Below are 23,660 nucleotides of genomic sequence, written 5' to 3'. Positions count from 1 at the left end.
CTCCATGTCTCTATGGTTTTAAATAAGAAGTTTAGCAGGTGCGGTTAAAATGAACAAATCGCAGGCAGGATCCAGCAACGTGCAGCAACAGCGACAACGTTCAGAAGAACCAGGATGTTTGCTGTTGCTTCACTGATCCTGTTGGAATCTATCAACAAAACAGGCTGATAAATCAACTGCGATAACCAAACCAAAGAATGTTGTAAATACTCAACACGTCAGGTGACGTCCATAGGGAGAGAAACATCTCAGTGACCTTATTGTGGTCCAGAAGCCTCTCAGAATCTGGAGCCGTATTGAGTTCCTTCAGCCAGAGGGTGTTGAATTTGTTGAATCCTTTGCCACAGAGGGCTGCACAGACAAAGTCATTGAGTGCACTTAAGGCAGAGATTGATAAATTCTTGACTGGTAACTGATTAAGGATTAGAGGAATAGGCAGGAGAATGGAGTTTTTAAAACTTGCCTCTGTTTGAATGGCAGGACAGACTCAATGGCCTGAATAGCCTAATTCTGCTCCTATATCATGCTGTCTTATGGTCTGAACAAAGAAGTGAATATGTGATGGCAAATGGGAGAAAGGAACAATGGCTGGTTCCTGTTGGCAGCTCTCCCCCAAGTAAGAGCTTGAGTCGAAAAATATTGAGTTTTTCATTTCTTTTTAGATCCAGTTTAATACTTTGTGTTGGGCACATGGCCAAGTGGTTAAAGCATTCGTCTAGTGATCTCAAGGTCGCTAGTTTGAGCCTCAGCTGTGGCAGCGTGTTTGTGCCCTTGAGCAAGGCACTTAATCACACATTGCTCTAGTCTGTGCAAGGAGTGGCGCCCCACGCAGACTTCCAATCTGGGCCTTGTAAGGCATGAAAATGCCCGACGCAGGCCTTTCATGGCCTGAGTCAACGTTCCCTCCCCCCCTTAATACTTGACAGCTGATTGACAGCCCATCAAGAGCAGCGTTGAACATTTTTGGTGAGGCAGAGTGGCCACAGAATAGAACAGAGAGCCAATAAAGAAACAGTAGATGCTGGAAATCTGAAAAAGGAAATGCTGGGGACACTCAACAAGTCAGATGGCATCTGTAGAGCAAGGAAGCGCTGGAAGTCTTGTTCCTCTTTCCTCAGTACTGCTTGACCTCCTGAGTGTTTCCTGCCGTTTCGTATTTCTTTCAGAAATGGAAAGGAAATTCTCTGAAAGAGCAGAGAGATGAAATGGTAGCAAAGGTGATGCTACCAAGTTCAGAGGACTGGCACTGGGACAAAGGAAGAATCAGCAGCAGGTTTAATGGGAAGGGCAGAACCTTGACCTGACCTAGGTGGTTTCTTGTTTCAAAACCTTTGTAAATCTTTCCTTTTTTTTTGCAGTCATCTTAAGCATCTTTACAGAGAGGTTACTGACAGGCGCTCATTGCTAAATCAATTCTTTCTGTGTGATTCCAGATCATGATTGTGCAGACAGAAGCATTATGAATGGTCAGTTCAGAAATCACCCAGTACCACAGCAAATACCATCAGCTTGGAGTAATTTTGACCTCGAAAGCAACGGTAGGATGACACATTTTTAATGACACAAAATAATTGATAAAAATTGAAGCAGCCAGTGCAGATTTGGAATGTGAGTGTGGCAGACATACAATACAGGTCATCCTTGGATTACAAAAGCCCAAGATATGAACACCCTACATATGAACAAGCTCCCAAATTATTATTAGATCCAAAATTCCAATCTATATTTACATGGTGCTACAAACAACAGAACTTGTAACTTGCTCTCTCTCTCTCTCTCTCTCTCTCTCTCTCTCTCTCTCTCTCTCCCTCTCTCTCTCTCTCTCTCTCTCTCTCCCCCTTCACTTTTAGTAATTGCTCTTTCTTATCAGTTATGTGTTTTTGATATTTCTCATTACATCACTTAATGGTCAGCTTATCCAGACATTTTGTGTGCTTACAGAGAAATTTGACTGTGACTGAAGATGGAACCTGTATGTCTGCCTGGGTCATTGGGTAGTTGAAAGCAAATTGAAAGTTCATTTTAGATGTCTCCAAAATGTTATTTCTCCTGACTTTATTGGAAATGAAATTTGGGACTGATGTGAGGGGCACACTGGCTGGGTATTAATACACTTCGCCCCATCACAGAGCATCAAGCTCTGACTCGGGGGAGAACTGGCAATGAGAAACAGCTATCATGTCCATTCTCCCATCTGCCAATACACATTCAGCTCTCTGGTCAGCTCACTCAGACCACAAGACCACATGATATAGGAGCAGAATTAGGCCATTCAGGCCATTGAGTCTGCTCTACCATTCAATCGTAGCCAAGTTTTTAAAACTTCATTCTCCTGCCTTTTCCTCTTAATCCTCAACCGCCATTACCAGTCAAGACCCTATCAATCTCTGCCTTAAATACAGCCAATGACTTGGTCTTCACAGCTTCTGTGACAAAGAAATCAACAGATTCACAGCCCACTGAAATCTCCCTTGATCTCAGTGGTAAAGGGACTCCCCTTTATTCTGAGGGTTGGATCCAGGCACTCCAACCAGTGGAAACAAACTGTCCACATTCACTCTATCCAAGCCTTTCAGTATCCAGTAGGCTTCTGTGAGAACCATCTCATTAATACTGCCCGCCTCCCAGTTTACTCGTAAGTTTTTCCTCATACGGCGTCTCAGTCAAACCAGCTGAGATTCAGCAGCTGTCTTTCCGGCTTTGATCAATAGCCTTGTGAAGCAAGAAATCCAAAACATTACTCAGCAAATAGTGTTCCAAAGGAGAACAGCTCATGACTCGGCATCGTCTCTATTATCACTGTTATTAAGTGAAGGAAGGGAGTTCCAGAAGCACACCTGACAAAGAGACGCCCATGTTCATAGTCTGGGTCTCCAGCAGCAAGTATATCAATTTCTGAAGACACCAGTCTGGAGGACTCCCCTGCATCAGAGCCATATTAACTATGTTAGGGAAGCTCGACACTATCCAGAACTATTCAGAGTTTGCAAGTTCACCTTGCGCCCTAGCACGTTTCCCCGGGTGCTCGGACTTCCTCCCACATCCCAAAGGCACGTGGGCTGTGAAGATCATTGGCCTTTAAGAGCAGGTGGGCGGATGGAGAATCAATATGCAGCCAATGGGCATGCGGGAGAGTCTATAAATCAGCCCAAGGAAGGGGGGGGGGGTTGTGAAATAAGAGTCATGTGATTGTTCTGAGGGCTGGCATAAATTCAATAGGCTGAATGGCTTCCTTCTTCATGATAAAGAAAGATGAAAAGTCTATGTGCAGGGCAAAACAACCCAGAGGGTTGTCAGCCATTCCGTCACTTGGCGCGTTCATTTACTCCAACAGCTGCCCCAGTGGCTGCAGAAGCTACCTGCAGGGTGTGGTGTTGACAGCACCTCCCAAACCCATCGTCCTCCACCACCAAGAGGGTCAAGGGCCAGGGCTGCTAAGGAACACCACTACCTGCACGTACCCGGCGAGCTGCACAACATTCCAATGTTCCTTCATTATCACTGGATCTCAATCCTGCACTCCCTCCCCCGATAAGCACTGCAGGAGCACCTTCAACAGCAGGACAGCAAGAGATCACCACCATCTTCTCAAGGACACTAAGTGTTGGTCTCGCCAGTGATGATATCATTCGTATCAATGAGAAAACAAACACTTACAAGGGACGATGTGGAATATTAAGCTGCCGTGTAGCAGTCAGAACAAAGGGATTCCACCACAGACTCGGGTGTCATGAGCAGAAAGCAATTAAACAGGAAGTGGGGGCTTTGGGAATATCCCTGTCTTCCAAAGTGATGGTGGACAGCACATGACTAGCCAAGGCAGGTGGGTTCAGTTGGATGTGTTGAGTGGGTAATCTGAGATCACTCCATCAGAGAATACAGTCAGAATCAATATCAGGTTTATTATCACTGACCTATGTCAGGAAATTTGAAGTTTTGTAGCAGTGGTACAGTGCAAGACATAAATATCACTATAAATTGCAATAAATAAATCAAGAATCAGTGCAGAAGTGGAATAGTGAGTTTGTGTTCATGAGATCATGGACCATTGAGAAATCTGATGGCAAAGGGGAAGGAGCTACTCCTGAAACACTGAATTGTAGATCTTTAGGCTTCTGTACCTCCTCCCTGGTGGTAACAGTGAGAAGAGGGCATATCCTGGATGGTAAGGGACCTTAATGATCGATGCAGTCTCCTGCTAATTCAATTCACTCTGTGTGATGTTAAGAAATGGCTGGTCTCTCAGCAAAATCTATGGGGCCAGGCAGGATCCTAGGATATCCTGAAAGAGTTTGACTTGCTTTCCTCAGCTGGACTCATCTGCAGTTGAGGGAACAAAAGCTGAGGCACTGTGAATCACGAGTGAGTGTTCATGTCACTCTTCTCAGAGTTCAATAAACTGTGTCTCCTGTTTTATTGTGTAGACAAACATTCAATTCAGGAACAGGAGCAGGTCCCTTGGTAAAATGATGGCTGATGTAATTGTAATTGCTCTCTCTTTCCTGCCCACCCAGTAATCTTTCACCCCATTCCTTATTAAGAATCAACCTAGCAGTACAAAAAAAGATTACTGATTTATTTCTGCTGTCCTAAAGCAAAACAAATTTTAAAAATGTCTCCCAGCTCCGCCTTTGTCCCTTTGTCTCTTCTCCTGATCTACCTAACCCTTACCAATATGTATTTTTACCTCCTCCATCATCTCCATCTGCCCATCACCTCACACTCCTTCCACGGGGACCCCTCCTCCACCAATCCCTCTGCCCATTCCAACCATTCCATGCTCTACGTTCCTCTCCTATCAGACTCCATTGGCTGCAGACCTTCCACCAATCATCTCTTGGCTTCTGGTACTATTGACTCTGCCTTCCACCATCTGCCTATCACTCCTACTCACTCCAGCCCTTTCTATATAGGCTACCTTCACTCTACTTCTCAGTGTAGATGACGGGCCTCCAATGTTTTCACTGGAACGTAAGAGAATGAGGACTTATCTTAAAGAGGTGTCCAAAATCATGAGGGGGATAAATAGGGTCAATGCACAAAGGCTTGAGGCTTTGAGCAATGGAAAACTAGGGAACATGGTTTTAAGGTGAGAGGAGAGAAATTTAATGGGAACCTGAAAGGTAACCTTTTCACCCAAAGGGTGGTCTATATATGGAATGTGCTGCCAGAGAATAGCTCAAGAAGGAACATTAACAGCAATTGAAAAGTACTTTGGACAGGTACATGGATAAGATAGGTTCCCAATCTTTTTTATACCAGGAATCGCTACCATTAACCAAGGGGTCCGGGGCCCTGGGTTTTTGGAACCCCTAGGTTAGAGGGACATGGGCCAAGTATAAGCAAATGGCAAAAGCTTAGAAGGGAACTTTTTTCAGCATGGGTCAGTTGGGCCGAATGGTCTCGTTCAGTGCTGCGCGACTCTATGACTCGAAGCGGTCTCCGTGTCTCAGTTACTGAGTTCTACATGCTGGAACATGCACAAACGGTGGAGGGGCTGTTCCTTCAGACCGCACTGTAACAGTGCTGGAGGCAGAGTCAAAGTGGGATGGGGAATTCAGATGGCAGGGAATCAGAAACTGAGGACATGTGCTTCACATATTCTGAAATCTGACATAACACCTTCACTCCTCTTGTATCCTCCAGCTCCCGGTGGCTACTCTGGAGGCTCCTGGCTGCAGACACCTCCTCACCTATGGACCAAGTACCACGTGTGGGAATGGCTCCAGCACACCTTGGATGTCAATCAGCTGGATGCCAACTGCATTCGCTTTCACGACTTTGACGTTACCGGAGAGCAGCTGTGCTCCATGTCCTTCGAGATCTTCAACCACGTGACTGGACCTCTGGGTCCACTTCTCTTCAGCAGCCTCGAGAGCCTTAAGTGGAGCAGTAAGTTTCTGCAGCCAATGGAGCAGCCATTAATGGCAGAACAGAGAGGCAAGTATCAGAGTCTCAGCCTTTAGTTCACTCATGTACTCAAGGAGAATACAGCCGCTCATCTACGCTGGCATGCAATAATGAACTTCCACACAGCAGCGTTCACATCAGATTGGCCCTGGAGAATGATGCTGAGCCTGCTGTCAGGGTGATGGGGCTTGATATTCTGCAAACTTTCCATAAGTACCTGCCCCCAACTACTTTGAGCAGTGAGAACTTTCAACTCATCAGTGGGGAGGGAGTAAACTGGTGAATTGGTTTATTCTTGTCACATGTACTGAGGTAGAGTGAAAAACTGCTTTGTGTGATATCCATACAGATCAATTCATCACGTCTGTACATTGAGGTCAAACAAGAGAAAAGCAATAACAGAATGCAGTATACAGGGAAAGTCCACTGCAGGTTGACAATAAGGTGCAAGGCCATTACGAGGAAGATTATGAGATTAAGAGTCCAGTTTATCATACTAAGGAATCCTTCTATAGTCTTATAACAGTGGTTCTTAAGCCTTTTATATCTTCTGCAATATTTTGTACAATAGTAACATGGGAGAGTCCAGGACCAGGACTTGCCCAATGGGAGGGGCAAGAAGAGAGAAGTTCTTCCGTGGGTGGGTTCTTTAGTTATTAAGAATATTAAAGATTAGCTTTATTTGTTACATGCACATCAAAATATCATACCATACGGTGAAATGCCTCATTTGTGTCAACGACAAATACAGTCCTAGGATGTAGCCTGGGGATAGCCCTCAGGTATCACCAACATAGCCATTCCACAATCTACTAACCAGCACATCCTTTCAATGGTTGATTGTGTTGATGATTTACTGTGTGATTTATTTTCTGAAATGAATAATGTTAGTAAAGGTTAATGCCTATTTATTACTGATATCAGGGCTGCCTTTGTCCATTCTGCATTAGTATCTTTGTTGAATTGGTCTCCTTCCATACAACCACAAATCAGCTGAATCCTTCTCCTGCAGAAAGCACCACCTTATTCAAGGCCACTTTTCAGTTGGGTATCTTCAGCTGAGCAGTGCGTGGGGTCTCTGAGACACCAGCCATTTCATGGAACTGATTCTGGTAGTTGGTTGCAGTGTTTTACTCTGGGTAGGAAAGTCCTGCTTACAGATTCAGTAATTTTGCTTTGGTGTGGGTCAGCACTGTGCATATGTACACCAAACACAAGAAATTGAGTGAAAGAGAATAACTAAAGAACCCACCCACAGAAGAAATTCTCTCTTCTTGCCCCTCCCAGTGGGCAAGTCCTGGCCCTGGACTCTCCAATGTTACTATTGTACAAAATATTGCAGAAGATATAAAAGGCTTAAGAACCACTGTTATTCCTCCCACAAATCCTGCACTATTCAACCTCACCCTTCAAAGGTTTCCACCAAAAATGTCCTAAAGGAAGTTTCATCTTACCTCCTAAAGAACATTTCATCTTCCCCCATCCAAATATTTCACTGGCTGAAAGCAAAAAGTAGTTTTTTTTGCAACATTTGCTTTATATAACTCTGGTGAGGACATGTCTGGAGTATTGCATTTAATTCTGGTCAGTCCATCATAGGAAGGATGCAAATTAAGATGGGTGTAGAAGAGGTTTACCTCAATGGAGAAGGTGCCTGGATTAAAACGTATTTACCACAATGAGAAGTTAAACACTTTTCTCCAGAATGGCAAAGTATCATAGGAGACCTGAGAGAAACCTTTAAGTTTCTATCAGGTCAAAGAATCTAATACCAAAGGGCATGCATTTAAGGTGAGAGGGTGCAAGTTCAAAGGAGGTGTTGGGTGGGGGGTAGTTTTTACACTGCAACTGGAGGGTGCCTGAGACGTGCTGCCTCCAAATTGAGTCTGAGAGGTCTCCAGACATTCAGGAATAGGAAAAAAGTGAATGGCCTCAGCTCCGAGTCAGGGTAAAGTGCCTAAGTGATTTAATTCTTATGAAAATCAGAAAAACAAAACTATAGGCTGGAAAAAAGTCAGCAGGTCAGAGAACATCTGTGGAAAATGAAACAGCTAATGTTTCAATTCCCCGATCCATTGTCGGAAATGGGAAATAGAGAGATGCTAGTTAGTTTCCCAGAGGGGAAAAGGTGGTTAAAGATTGTGTAGGAGGTAATATCTACAACAGGGCAAGGCTAAATGACTCTTACTGAGAGTAGTTACTAGCACATGAAGCTTCTTGCTTGCTCATGGTGAAGTGTTGGAAACTCTCTGGCAGACTAGACCTCTACAAGCAGGGTAAGAAAATCTGAACCTTATTGTTTTGCTCTTTCCAAGCAATAAATTAACTTCCAACAAAGCCAATTCCTTCATCTCCGCCGCATCTGTTCCCAAGATTAGGCTTTCCTTTCCAGGGCATCAGGGAGGTCTTCCTTCCCCAAAGAATGGTGTTCCCCTTCCTCCACCATTGATGCTTCCCTCACCCGCATCTCCTCTGTTTCTCGGATATCCGAGCTCACCCCATCTTCCCGATGCCTTAACAGGGATAAAGTTCCTCGTGTCCTCACTTATCAACCCATGAGCCTCCATATCTAACACATCATTCTCCATAATTTCTGCATTTTCAATGGAAAGCTACCACCAAACACATCTTTACCTCACACCACTCTCTACTTTCCACAGGTATCACTCCTTCCACGATTCCCTTGTTCATTTGTCCTTCTCCATTAATCTCCCTCCTAGCCCACATCTGCATGCGACAGAAATGCTACACTTGCCCATTCACCTTCTCTCTCACCTCCATCCAGGTGAGACAACACATCACCTGCGAATCTGTTGGGTTGTCTATTGTGTCCGGTGCTCCCAATGAGGGTTCTCGTACACTGGTGAGACCCGACGTTAATTAGGGAACTGCTTTGTCCAGCATCTCTGCTCCATCTGCCAAAAACCAAATGTTCAGGAGGGCAACCATTTTAATTCCTCTCTCTTTCCTGTTTTGGCATGTCAGCTCATGGCCTCCTCTTTTGCCACGATGAAGCCACTCTCAGATTGAAGGAGAAATACCTCTTATTCCATCTGGGTGGTCTCCAACCTGAAAGCATGACCAACAGTTTCTCCTTCCACTTTTCTTCCCCTTCCCCTTCCCTCTTCTTCCATTCCCCACTCTGGCCTCCCATCTCTTCTCACCAGCCTAACACCCTCCGGGTGTACCTCCATCTTCCCTTTCTCCCATAGCCAGCTCTCCTCTCTTATCAGATTCCTCATTCTCCTTCCCACCCACCTTGGTTCGCCAATCAGCTTTGAGCTAGTTCTTCTTCCCCTCCACCCACCTTTTCATTCTGGCATCTTCCCCCTTCCTTTCCAGTCCTGAGGAAGGATCTCAGCCCCAAACACTGACTGTTTATTCATTTCCATAGATACAGTCTGACCTGCTGAGTTCCTCTAGCATTTTGCGTGTGTTGCTCAGAGTAAATAGAGTGACTCAGAAAGTGAAATATTTGGCATGAGGTTGCTTGTCAGTAGTTCTAAACTAGGCTGCAGCTGAAATGGGATTAATACCAACCCAATCCGACAGAGTAATAATATTCCTTTTATATTTCAGTCATGATGTATCATACTCAGGAGAGATGATGTACTCCAGTTGTGTAGTTATATTTTCTGCCTGGAATATTGTAGAAATGAATTGAAGATTTTAATCATGTTAGAAGACCAAACTATCATTTTTATAGACATCATGGAAACTTGAAGATGACAGTATGCGTCATCAGCCTTGGTGAATAAAGGAATTAATTTTGTATCTTTACACTTAGGTTCCTTTATCACTGATATGGTGTTCCCAGTGAATGACACAGTTAAATCACAATCATTTGGTAAGTACTTGCCCGTTCATTCAATTGATAAGGTAATGGAGTCTCATTACAATAGTAAATTTCACAGCTTTATTAAACTACAAAAAACCTATCAATCTAAACACAAGTGTCACTTAATTCTACACTGTAGCCTTATAAATCCAAAATGCATAAGACAAACTTTCAATCCCAACAGACAGGTCTCTCCCCCCTCCTACACATGTACCACCCCCCCAACCCAAGTTCATCCCTCTCCATGCCCAGTGTCCTTCCCCACCCAAATCCTCCTCACCACCCACATAATCCCCCTCCTCACCCATACCCAACTATTGCTTCATTAACAAAAATAATCTGCACAATCCCACGTGCCTCCTCAATGTATACAGAGCCAGCTCTTACCAGAGCTGAGTCTTCTGGATCCACCTGCCCTTTCCGCCCCCCACACCCCTCCCCCCGGTTCCACATATAACCTCATCCCTCCCTCCCTTCTTTGCACGCTCAGTCTCGATGCAGGATCTCAACTGAAAAAGCTGCCATCCCTTTGCTTCCACAGATGGTGTCTGACTCGTTGAACTGCTCCAGCAGTTAATTTTGTGCAGAGTTTTGTTTTTGGGTGAATATTCACAGTACTCGAATCCTTCATGCTGAGGCCCATAAGACCATAAGACATAGGAGCAGAATTAGGCCATTCAGCCTATCGAGTCTGCTCTGTCATTCCATCATGGCTGATCCCAGAGCCCGCTCAATCCCATACACCTGCCTTCTCGCCAGATCCTTTGATGCCCTGACCTGAACGACACTGCAGAAATCAACAACCCCTCTATCACTTGACTGTTCTCTTCCATACCCCAAAGAAATAAACTCCATGGGTTCAATGCCCACCAGGGATCTTGCACTCTTGCTGATTAGGCTTACTCAAAGATCATACACGGAACTAACGTCAACAAGGTTATTGAACCAAGGAACTTCCATTCCCTCCTCTATAGCAATGGGATGTGTAATTCACACCTTCTTTTGAAGAATGTTTGAAATTAGCCTTATATTTGCCTTTCTCTGAACCATTTTTATGAGCCATATTTCCCAGTTCACTTTTACAGAGCTGTTGACAATCATTCTGTTGGTTGTGGTTAATTATCTCATGGCCAACAATAGTTCCTTTCAAAACTGAAGAATATCCAGCTTCCGCTAATCCTACCGGCTATTATAAGGGATTGAACATACAACACAGAACACAGAACATAGGAAAGAGAACACAAAACAGTAGAACGCAGGATAAGGATCATCAACCCATAACACATAGGAACAGAATTAGGCCATTCGACCCATCAAGTTTGCTCCGCTATTCAATCATGGCTGATTTATTGTCCCTCTTAACCCCATTCTTCTGCCTCTCCCCATAACCTTTGACATCCTGACTAATCAAGAACCTATCAAAATGCGCTTTAAAAATATACTCAATGATTTGACCTCCACAGCTGTCCATGGCAATGAATTCTACAGATTAATCACCCTCAGGTTGAAGAAATTCCTCCTCATCTCTGTTCTAATTGGACATCCCTCTATTCTGAGGCTGTGTCCTCTGGTCAGAGTCTCACCCACTTAGAAAACACGCGCTCCACATTCACTCTATCAAGTACTCAGGAGGTTTCAATGAGATCCCCCCCCCCCGCTTATTCTTCTAAACTGCAGTGAGTAAAGGCCCAGACTCATTGTGCATTAACCCTTTCGTTCCCAGAATCATTCTCATGAACTTCCTCTGGACACTCTCCAAGAAATTTCTCCGCATCTCTGACTTAAATGGATGTTCCTCTATCCTGAGGCTGTGCCTTCTTGTCCTAGACCCCCACCAAAGGAAACATCCTTTCCACATCTACTCTGTCTAGGCCTTTCAACATTCAAAAGGTTTCAATGAGATCCCCCCTCATCCTTCTAAATTCCAGTGAGTACAGACCCAGAGCCATCAAACGTTCCTCGTATGATAAACCTTTCACTCCTGGAATTATCCTTGTGAACCTCCTCTGAACCCTCACCAATGCCAGCACATCTTTTCTTAGATGAGGAGCCCAAAACCGTTTACAATACTCAAGGTGAGACCTCACCAGTGCCTTATAAAGCCTCAGCAACACATTTCTGCCCTTGTATTCTAGACCTCTTGAAATGAATGCAAACATTGCATTTCCTTCTTCACCACCAACTCCACCTACAAGTTAACTTTAGGGTGATCTGCACAAGGATTCACAAGTCTCTCTGCGTCTCAGATTTTTGGATTTTCTTCCCGTTTAGAAAATAGTCTGCACAATGTTTTCTACTATCAAAATACATGACCATGCATTTTCCAACATTGTATTTCATTTGCCACTTTCTTGCCCATTCTCCTAATCTGTCTAAGTCCTTCTGCAACCTACCTGTTTCTTCAACACTACTTAAGGAAACCATGCTGACTTGGATCCATTTAATCATATGCCGACAAGTATTCCGAAACCTAATCCTTAATAGTGGACTCCAACATCTTCCCAACCACTGAAGTCAGGTTAACTGATCTATATTTTTTTTCTTCTGCCTCCCACCTTTCTTAAATAATGGACTGACATTTGCAATTTTCCAGTTCTCCAGAACCATTCCAGAATCTAGTGATTTGTGGAAGATTGTTATAACTGCCTCCACAATCTCTTCTTTTGAACAAGATATCTTGTTCAAAAGCTTGAGGTGTAAACCATTTGCTTCAGGTAACTAATCTTCCTTCAGACCCTTCAGCTTCCCAAGCACATTCTCCATTGTAGCAGCAATTACACTCACTTCTGCCCCCTGACAATCTCAAATTTCTACTTTGCTGCTAGTCTCTTCTGCAATGAAGGATGATACAAAATATTTATTAAATTCATCTGGATTTCTTTGTTCCTCCATTACTACCTTGCTAGCATTATTTTTCAGCAGTCCAATATCCATTCTCATCTCTCTTTTATTTTTTATATACAGTATCTGAAAAACCTTTGGTATCTTATTTTATATTATTGGCTAGCTTACCTTCATATTTCATCTTTTCTCTTCGTATGGCTTTTTAGTTGTGTTCTGTTGGTTTTTAAAAGTTTCCCAATCCTCGAACTTCCCACTAATTTTTGTTATATTTTATGCCTTCTCCTTTCTTTTTGTCCTGTCTTTGACTTCCCTTGTCAGCCTTAGCTGACTCATCATCATCCCATCAGAATACTTCTTCATCTTTGGGATGTTGGGCACGTGGCCAAGTGGATAAGGCATTTGTCTAGTGATCTGAAGGTTGCTAGGTCAAGCCTCCACCGTGGCAGTGTGTATGTGTCCTTGAGCAAGGCACTTAACCACACATTGCTCTTGTGTCTGTGCAAGGAGTGGCACCCCACACAGACTTCCAGTCTGTGCCATGTAAGGCATGAAAATGCCTGATGCAGGCCTCTCATGGTCTGAGTCGATGTTCCCTCCCTCTCCTCCCCTGGTCCCCCTCATCTTTGGGATGTATCTATCCTGCACCTTCCAAATTGCCCCATGAAACTCCAGCCATTGCTGTTTTGGCATCATCCCTTCTAATGTCTCCTTCCAAAATACTTTTACCAGCTCCTTTCTCATGCCTCTGTAATTCCCTTTATTCCACTCATACATCTGATCTTATCTTCGCCCTGTCAAACTACAGGTTGAATTCTACCATATTATGATCAATCATTCATTTACCTTAAGCTACCTAAACAAATTTGGTTCATTATACAACCCTCAATCCAGAATTTCCTTTCCCCTAGTGAGCTCAACCACAAGATGCTCCAAAATGCCATCTCCATAGATATTCTACAAATTGCCTCTCTTGGAATCCAGCACCAAGCTGATTTTCCCTATCTCCCTGTATATTGGAAAGCCTCTTTCGCTTTCCAAAAAATGAAGACCATATTAACAGACAGAAAGATGAGCATACACACTAAAAACAGAATACTGCAGTGCTACATTTATTCTAACCTGACTTATGGAAGTGAATGCTGGACCATTTCTCCAGCAATGGAAAAGAGACTAGAAGCAGCTGAATTATGGTTCTACAGGAGAATGTTAAAAATATCATGGACCACACACACACATCAAATGAAGTTGTTCTCAGAGGAGCCCAAGCAGTTCGATCACTCATACCAACAATAAGAGAAAGACAACTCAGATTCCTAGGACACATCATGCGGAAAGATGAACTAGAAAAACTCATACTCTCTGGAAAGATTGAGGAGAGCAAACCTAGAGGAAGACCTCGGCTTATGTACATCAAAAGCATAGCCAGGTGGCTACACATCAAGGAAATGGAAGTCATCCAAAAAACGAAGGATAGATCTATATGGAAAACCATGGTCACCAAAGTCTGCATCGGATATGGTACCTGGACAGACAGACAGGCCTGTATATTGAAATCCCCCATGACTATTGTAACATTGCTCTTATTACATGTCTTTTTTATCTCCCATTGTAACTGATATCCCACATCCTACTACTGTATGAGAACCGTATATAACTACCACCAGGGTCTTTTACTCTTGTAGTTTCTTAGCTCTACCCACAAGGATTCTACCCACACCTTCTGATCCTGTGTCACTTCTTTCTAAGGATTTGATTTCATTTTTCACCAACAGAACCACACCATCCTCTCTACCTACCTGCCTGCCCTTTTGATGCAATGCCCTGGATGTTAAGCTCCCAACTATGATCTCCTTTCAGCCATAACTCAGTGATGCCCACAACATCATACCTGAAAATCTCCGACTGTGCTACATCTACCTTAATCCATAGGTGCGTTCAAATATAACATCTTTAATCCTATATTCATCACCATTTATGATTTTTCCCCCATGTTACACTTGAAATCATCCCATTGACTGTAATTTTGCCCTATCATCTGTCTGTCCTTCCTCACAGTCTCACTACACGATGTATCGACTTGTATCCCAACTATCTTCCTAAATTATCAAGTTCCTGATCACTTTTGCTCTGTCTGACTTTACCCTTTCCTGCTGAACCTCAGAGCTGGCCATAGTGCCACTGGCCTGGCTGTACCCTGATAGGTCATTCCTCCCCACCCCCCCATCCCATCCCGCTGCCCCGTCCCGCAGTATCCAAAGGAGAATACTTGTTGCTGAGTGGAATGACAACATAGGAACCCTGCACTCCCCTTTCTTCTCCTTGTGGTCAACCATTTACTATCTGGAGCCTGTACTCTGGGTGTGACCACCTCTAATCTACGAGGTTCTCAGCATCCCAGATGATCCTGAGTACATCCAGGTCCAACTCCAGTTCCCCGACCTTGTCAGTCAGACTGGTTTGATTTTGCATCATGATGTATGTGCCAATCATAATGCAAAAGTAAAGCAATCAGCCTGCACCTGGCCTCCATCCCTTCATTCCCTGCCTGTCTGTGTACTTCTTCAAAGTTCAAGGTAAATTTATTATCAAAGTACATACTGTATATATCTTCATATCTTGGAGTAGATTGATGTAGTTTTAAGGGGATGGTGGTATTGAATGTTTAGCTGTAGTCAATAAGAAGTCTTTGAAATGTAATTATTTTCTCTGCTTTCACTACCACTCCTGATAGCATGTTCCAGGCAGTCACCCACCACACTCCATATGAAAAATTTGTCAATCGCATCTGAACTCTCCCCTCTCACTCTAAAGCTATGCACTGTCATACTTGGCATTTCCACCCTGGGAAAAAATTTTATCTACCCCATCTTTGTCTCTCATAACTCTATAAATTTCTATCAGGTCACCCCGAGCCTCTAATGTTCAAGCCTAGGTTTGATCTGCCTCCATCATGTGTCAACACCCCAAATGGGCAAAATATTCAAGTTATTGCTGAGTCAAAGTCTTGCACAATTTTATATTTTACTGCCACTTTAACTTGCTTAATTCTTTACGTCTTCCCCAAGCTCGTAACCTGATCACGGCTTGATTTTAAAATACAAAGCAGTGTTAAGCTGCGTGGTGACGTCGTGTATTCAGAGGTAAAATGTCAGAGCTACAAATAGGCAGAGGCTTCAAGTCTGCCTATTTGTAAACTTCCTGCTGTGATTGTATAGTTAACTAGCATCATGTGAGGTGCAGCTGTCTCACAGTTCCAGGAATCCAGTTTTAATCCTAACCCCAGGTTTTGTCTACATGGAGTTTGCACATTCATTTTCCCTGCAACCATGTCAATTTCCTCCTGGAGGCTCCAGCTTCTTCCACAGCCCAAAAATACACTGGTTGATCGGTCGATTCACCACTCTAAATGACCCTGAAGGCAGGCAATTTGGCTGAAAGAGAGTTAATAGGCATGTGTGGGAGAGAACAAGCTTCAGGGCTAGAGGGAAATCCAGTGGGGGAATGAGACTGCTGGGATTGTTCTGCTGGGAGCAGCCATGGATCTGATGGGCCAAATAGTCTTTTTCCATGCTGTAGGAAGTAGTTGCACTCTGACCGATCAGCTGAATTGTAGTGAAGATGATTCATGATTACAGACATTGCCACACTATGCCCAACTAGTTCAAGTTTAATTGTCATTCAACCACACCAGAATACCCATGAATAGAGCCAAAAGACACAGTGATACTCCGGGGCCAAGATGTGAAACACATTACCAACAGTCACACACAGCACAAGGCACCTATCACAAATACGAACACAACAGGAATTCTGCAGATGCTGGAAATTCAAGCAACACACATAAAAGTTGCTGGTGAACGCAGCAGGCCAGGCAGCATCTCTAGGAAGAGGTGCAGTCGACGTTTCAGGCCGAGACCCTTCGTCAGGACTAACTCCTTTTTGTTAGTCCTGACGAAAGGTCTCGGCCTGAAACATCGACTGCACCTCTTCCTAGAGATGCTGCCTGGCCTGCTGCGTTCACCAGCAACTTTTATGTCTATCACAAATACGAGACAGCAAGCACATATAAGATATCAGTAAAATGCAGTCCACATTAAACATTCAGTCCTAGACCCCAAGTCCATGACTGTTGAGATAATCTGCAATCGAAAACAATGAGGCTTGTCTTCTGCCAAGCGAACACTGGGGGCAGCACTGGCTCCAGCTTGGACGCCACGCCACACCGCCTCTGGTGGAGCTCACTGACTCTGATGCCTCTCTCCTGGGTGGCTGTAAACAGGGTGATACCACACCTTGAGGCCCTCTCCTGGCTACCACTGACGCCATGCTGTGCCCCTGCAAGCCACCAATAAACAGTGAGTCAGACTTGCAGCATTTCACATAAACAATGTCCAACAGGGTCTTGCGATCACAAAAGCGACTGAGGTGACCTTTCGCTGTTACACTGCAAACTACCTTCGTGTGCTGACTTCTCCGAGGCCTCTCTGACACAGGCAGCAGCAAGTCCCGCTCCTTCAGTTTCATAAAAAAATACATTTAAAAAGACAATAACACTCATAGAAGCAGCCAAGTCTTACCAGAAATCCATAGCAACAAAGAAAATTCTGGCAGTATTCAGTGATTCAGGTCAGGCAGCACCTGTGGAGAAAATGGAGCGGTTTGGAACAGTTGAGGAGTTTCCACCTAAAATGTCAATAGTGAAGTTCCCTCCACTGCCTGATTGGCTGAGTTCCTCCATCATTTTGTGTTTTGCTCCGGATTCCTGCATCTGCTGTGTTTTGTGTCTCTATAGCTGTCTGTGAGCAGATATAGAATAGAACTGGATATCAATTTGTCCCAATGACTTTTCAAGTCTGTTTTGAATTAACTCACTGCCAAAATGGTAAGAAGGAAGATGGATATGTGACAGTAACAATGGAGAGTATATTTTACCTCCAGCTCTCCATACTGGAAGCCTAGGCCCTGACCTCTAGTCTGGTATTCTCATTGTCTCAGAGTTTGCTGACGAGAGAGAGGTGGGAGGAGCGGCGCTTGCTTTGAAGCCTATCACCCAGGACACTCCAGGTAATGGCATTTCAGGAGGATGGCCTAGCTTTTAAATCAAAGTGGGCAAGACCAGTTGGTTCTGGCTTAATGCCCAGCTGGCATTATAGACTGCCATGAAGCTGGTGAGAAGGAGCTAAAGGGTGGTGTGTGGATGGGGGACGGGGGGAAACCCAGCCACAGTGGGGTCAAAGAAGATCATGTGATTCCTGACAGAAGGCAAGTGGTGGGTTGTTCCTTGTGGTTTGGTGGTGGGTGGGAAGGAGTGGAACTTTGACCTCACAAGGATGCTGTTGTGATTGGGGAAAGAAGTGGTGAAGAGTTCTCGGGCTTTTATTATATTCCTCTGAAGAACATCCACTTAACATACCTCTGCGAGGCTCCTCATTGTTTGACTACAAGCAGTCCTCGCCCCCAGACCTTGTTCCAATGTGGCTAAGCAATGGCATGCATAAAGTTGATCCAGATTCCGGGCAGTGCTTGTGCTATAACTCAGCAACATCTACGGTGTACTCGAACGGCTACATGGATAGGGAAGGATGAGAGGGACATGAGCAAAAGGGGCTAGGTTGGTTGAACATTCGGTTGGCATGGGCCAATTGAGCTAAAGGTCCTGTTTCTGTGCCATCTTATTACATGACTCTATAGACGAGGTGACATCTGGCTCATTATTTGACTTCACATTTGCAGTGATGGGGTCTGAGTTAGTGGATTAAACAAATGAATAAAAGTTAAAACTCTTCCCAATAATATTTGTGTCTTTGTAGATTGTCAAGTTAAAGAACACCAAGTCCAGTGCCACAAAGCAAATGGGAAAAAACACAGTAAGTTATGTCTTGATCCATTACCATGACTGTTTCAAATTGCCCTGTTGTTGAAGGGGTTTATCAGACTCTGATGGAACAGATGTCCACACAGGAAATGAGTGAAGCCCGACAGCGAAAGGCTCGAGAGCAACTCTCAGGGATCCTTGAGGTATCTTGCAGAATACTGGAGTGGGCAAGTTGCTTTTTGGCAATGAACTAAACCCTATAGTTCAGTTAGCACCATGGCATTCATAAACTCCAGCTCCATAGTTATTGACTTGCATTTGTTCTCAGTTGTTTGGAACCCTTTCTGGAGCCTTACCTCTCTCTAACTCTGTAAGCTCCTCCAGTCTGCATCCCTCAAAGATTTCTTCATCCACCCAATCCAGCCACTTGACCATCCCTATTTTCATTGTTGATCTATTGATAAGCAGGTCTTCAGTTCCATTGACCCATGAGCCCCGGAGCTTCCTACTCAATCCTTTAAATATCTTTACTCTAGTTTCTTCTTTTAATACACTCAAAAAAGTCATTGAGATGATATGCCAAATCTACGTAAATTTCTAAGAAAGTTGCTGATCTCTCCACCCCTGATACCCTGACAACGACTGGCTCACGGACCTCCTATAGTCAATAATCAGCTCCTCGGTCTTGTTGACATTGAGTGAGAGGTTGTTGTTGTGGCATCACTCAGTCAGATTTTCAATCTCCCTCCTATAAAGTTGATTCATCACCACCTTTGATTTGGCCTACATCAGTGGTGTTGTCAGCAAACTTAACTATGGCACTGGAGCACTACTTGGCCTCACAGTCATAGGTATAACGTGAGTAGAGCAGGGAGGTAGGCACAGAGCCTTGTGATGCACCTGCACAGACGGAGATTGTGGATGAGAAATGGTTGCCTATCTAAACTGACTGGGGTGTGCGAGTGAGGAAGTCAAGAGTCCAGTTGCACGAGGAGGTGCCAATGAGGTATTCATTCTCAGGCCTGATGCAGGGTCTCAACCAAACATCAACTTACACCTTTCGGCTCCACAGATGCCACCTGACCCCTGAGTTCTTCCAGCTGCCTTCACCAGGTAGGGGTATTGAAAAGAAGAGGGCAAAGATGAGAAGCAAGTGTTTTAAAGAAGATTTGAGAACAAAGATTTTTAAAAAGAGTGACTGTCATCTGGATCACACTGCCAAAGGAGGTGGTGGGTCCATATGCAATCACTACACCTACAAGGCATTTAGACAGGCACTTGAATAGTCAAAATATAGAAGCATGTGGACCTATTTGCTGGCAAATGGGCTGAGTTTAGATTGGGAAAGCAGTTGATCTGGACATTGCAGGCTCGAGAGCCACACATTGCACATACAGTTCTATGACTTTACAATGTGATTATGTTGGCTCTTGTGCCAAACAGAACAGAAATTTATTCAAATGTAGTACACCAATAAAAAACAATGTTAATGAACCCTAAAGGCAATAAATATGGGATGTGTTTTTAGTTTCCAGACTATCTTTGAAAGTTGTGAGATGTTCCACACATTTCAAATTGTCCAGCACAATAATTCCAATGGGTAATAGTGCAACAATTCAGCCTATTGACAATCTGGGGAAAAGTGCAAAGTGGCCTCTATAATCTCTATTTGGAATTGAAGGGGGTATAAAAGATAATGCGTTCCTTTCCCCAGAAACATCAAGCATAGGCTATATAGAATGACAGAATCTACAGCATAGGGGCTGATAACTTCATCTCCACTAGGCTCGATTTTATGGTTGTAGAATGTTCTCCCCATTCTGTTTCATTTAACTTCATCTGGGTATCCCTCAATCCTTAAAATCTCTAATCCAATTCAAACACAGTGGTGTCTTGATTATCACTTAAGGAGAGCAGAGCTGGAAACAGTAATAATCAAATGCAGAATATTCTTCTGCAGCTGTGTAAGAATTCAAAATAAAAGTTTGGCAGGAAGATGGTAGGTCTGTGCTGTTCAGCTAGATGACTCTATACACTATGATCATGTAGTCTGGGCCATTAAATGCAACTGTGATTGTATCTAATGAATAGATATCAAATAAAACATCAATAAATAGCAATCTATCAGTCTGTATCAAGGCCAGCGGTAGACATAAACAAGAGCTCTAAACTTCTGATGTTTCTGATTTAATTCACAGACAGTTTCCTGTTTGGAAGCTCTCCCATAAATATAATATTCAAAACACCTTCAGCCAAAGTTTTCCATTGCAAATATAATCATTGAGTTGCTCATTATGTTCTTTTCCCAAACATTACCTCAAGACACAATTTATTTCCTTGAAACCCTTTTTTACCGGTTGAAGGGTTGGGAGACAGATGATACAGTTTAAGTATAAAGGGCAAAAAATCCAATTGGAAAGTGTTTTTTTCTCTCTCAGTAACATAGTAGCTTGTTGTAATTTGAAATATGTCAAGTTAAAGGCTATCAGTTTAACATAAACTTTACAAAGAGAGTTAGAGTTAGACTCCAAACTAAAGGTGTAGCTATGGGCACCCTCATGGGTCTGAGCTATGCCTGCCTTTTTATTGGCTTTGTGGAACAATCATGTTCCGAACCTATTCTGGTATCTGTCCCCCACTTTTCCTTCGCTACATCGACGACTGCATTGGCGCTGCTTCCTGCACGCATGCTGAGCTCGTTGACTTTATTAACATTGCCTCCAACTTTCACCCTGCCCTCAAGTTAACCTGGTCCATTTCCGACACCTCCCTCCCCTTTCTAGATCTTTCTGTCTCTGTCTCTGGAGACAGCTTATCCACTGATGTCTACTATAAGCCTACTCGCTCTCACAGCTATCTGGACTATTCCTCTTCTCACCCTTTATCTTGCAAAAATGCCATCCCCTTCTCGCAATCCCTCCGTCTCCGCCGCATCTGCTCTCAGGATGAGGCTTTTCATTCCAGGACGAGGGAGATGTCCTCCTTTTTTAAAGAAAGGGGCTTCCCTTCCTCCACCATCAACTCTGCTCTCAAACGCATCTCCCCCATTTCACGCACATCTGCTTTCACTCCATCCTCCCGCCACCCCACTAGGAATAGGGTTCCCCTGGTCCTCACCTACCACCCCACCAGCCTCCGGGTCCAACATATTATTCTCTGTAACTTCCACCACCTCCAACGGGATCCCACCACTAAGCACATCTCTCCCTCCACCCTCCCCCTCCCGCTTTCCACAAGGATCGCTCCCTACGCGACTCCCTTGTCCATTCGTCCCCCGCATCCCTCCCCACTGATCTCCCTCCTGGCATTTATCCTTGTAAGCGGAACAAGTTCTACACATGCCCTTACACTTCCTCCCTTACCACCATTCAGGGCCCCAGACAGTCCCTCCAGGTAAGGCAACACTTCACCTGTGAGTCGACTGGGGTGATATACTGCATCCGGTGCTCCTGATGTAGCCTTCTATATATTGGCGAGATCCGACGCAGACTGGGAGACCGTTTTACTGAACACTTACGCTCTGTCCGCCAGAGAAAGCAGGATCTTCCAGTGGCCACACATTTTAATTCCACATCCCATTCCCATTCTGACATGTCTATCCACGGCCTCCTCTGCTGTAAAGATGAAGCCACACTCAGGTTGGAGAAACAACACCTTATATTCCGTCTGGGTAGCCTCCAACCTGATGGCATGAACACTGACTTCTCTAACTTTCGTTAATGCCCCACTCCCCCTCGTACCCCATCCGTTATTTATTTATATACACACATTCTTTCTCTCTCTCTCCTTTTTCTCCCTCTGTCCCTCTGATTACACCCCTTGCCCATCCTCTGGGTCCCCCCCCCCCCACCTTTTCCTTCTCTCTGGGCCTCCTGTTCCATGATCCTCTCATATCCCTTTTGCCAATCACCTGTCCAGCTCTTGGCTCCATCCCTCTCCCTCCTGTCTTCTATCATTTTGGATCTCCCCCTCCCCCTCCCACTTTCAAATCTCTTACTAACTCTTCCTTCATTTAGTCCTGACGAAGGGTCTCGGCCTGAAACATCGACTGTACCTCTTCCTAGAGATGCTGCCTGGCCTGCTGCGTTCACCAGCAACTTTGATGTGTGTTGCTCAAAGAGGGTTAGATGTCTCCTGCCTTGCCTGTACTGAAAGGGTAGTAGACTCATTGGTAACTTTTTCAAACAGTTGTCTTGAATTGAACAATTTTCTGTGATTATTAAACTATGACTCAAAAAAGATGTACAAGGGCGAAGTAATAACAGAATAAAGTATTAACAGTCACAAAGAAAGTGCAGCGCAGGCAGACAATAAAGTGTACTCCACGATGAGGTAGATTGCGAGATTAGGAGTCCATCTGATTGTACAAGGGCACTGTTCAATAACATTGGGATAGAAGCTGCCCTTAAACCTGGTGGTGCAAGATTTCAGGCTTTTGTATCTTCTGCGCAAGGGGAGGGGCAAGAAAAGAGGGATGTCAGGGTGGGTAGGGTCTTTGATTATGTTAGCTGCTTTACCTAGGTGTAGACAGAAGAGAGCTCAGAGTCCCCTGCCAGGCCACAGGGTTACAGTGTGTGGACACGCACTTACCTGCTACTGCTGGCCTTTCATAGTGCCTCATGTTTACCCAGTTCTGAGCTGCCAGATCTATGCTGAATCTATCCAATTCAGTGATATGGTAAAGCTGCAGAATACAATGGATCTTTAATACTGGGGGATCCCGGACAATTTGATAGGATTAGTAGCCCCAGGCAGATATTCAACCTACTGCATTGTACTTCATCTGGCAAGTCACTGGAGTTGGGACTTTAATTCTCCCATTTCTGCCCTACATGTACTGTATACATGTTTGATCTGCCTCCATCATGTGTCAACACCCCAAATGGGCAAAATATTCAAGTTATTGCTGAGTCAAAGTCTTGCACAATTTTATATTTTACTGCCACTTTAACTTGCTTAATTCTTTACGTCTTCCCCAAGCTCGTAACCTGATCACGGCTTGATTTTAAAATACAAAGCAGTGTTAAGCTGCGTGGTGACGTCGTGTATTCAGAGGTAAAATGTCAGAGCTACAAATAGGCAGAGGCTTCAAGTCTGCCTATTTGTAAACTTCCTGCTGTGATTGTATAGTTAACTAGCATCATGTGAGGTGCAGCTGTCTCACAGTTCCAGGAATCCAGTTTTAATCCTAACCCCAGGTTTTGTCTACATGGAGTTTGCACATTCATTTTCCCTGCAACCATGTCAATTTCC

At 44.2% G+C, this 23,660-nt stretch overlaps 1 protein-coding gene across 5 annotated transcripts in view; it reads left to right on the top strand.

Moving 5' to 3' along the window:
- Positions 1 to 23,660, top strand: part of ehf (ets homologous factor) — a 76,782-nt gene that overhangs the window by 14,964 nt on the left and 38,158 nt on the right. For 3 of the 5 annotated variants that reach the window (XM_063063245.1, XM_063063244.1, XM_063063246.1), the window contains 5 exons: positions 1,434 to 1,538; positions 5,647 to 5,940; positions 9,698 to 9,757; positions 17,588 to 17,656; positions 18,403 to 18,459. In XM_063063245.1, coding sequence (XP_062919315.1) covers positions 1,460 to 1,538; positions 5,647 to 5,940; positions 9,698 to 9,757; positions 17,588 to 17,656; positions 18,403 to 18,459 — 559 coding nt within the window. In that variant the 5' untranslated portion in view covers positions 1,434 to 1,459. The remainder of the gene's footprint in view (positions 1 to 1,433; positions 1,539 to 5,646; positions 5,941 to 9,697; positions 9,758 to 17,587; positions 17,657 to 18,402; positions 18,460 to 23,660) is intronic. The other 2 variants (XM_063063247.1, XM_063063248.1) reach the window with 1 other exon arrangement.

Source organism: Mobula hypostoma, chromosome 11, assembly GCF_963921235.1.
Source record: "Mobula hypostoma chromosome 11, sMobHyp1.1, whole genome shotgun sequence".
Lineage (NCBI taxonomy): Eukaryota > Metazoa > Chordata > Chondrichthyes > Myliobatiformes > Myliobatidae > Mobula > Mobula hypostoma.
This window is presented reverse-complemented; position numbering and strand designations above follow the sequence as displayed.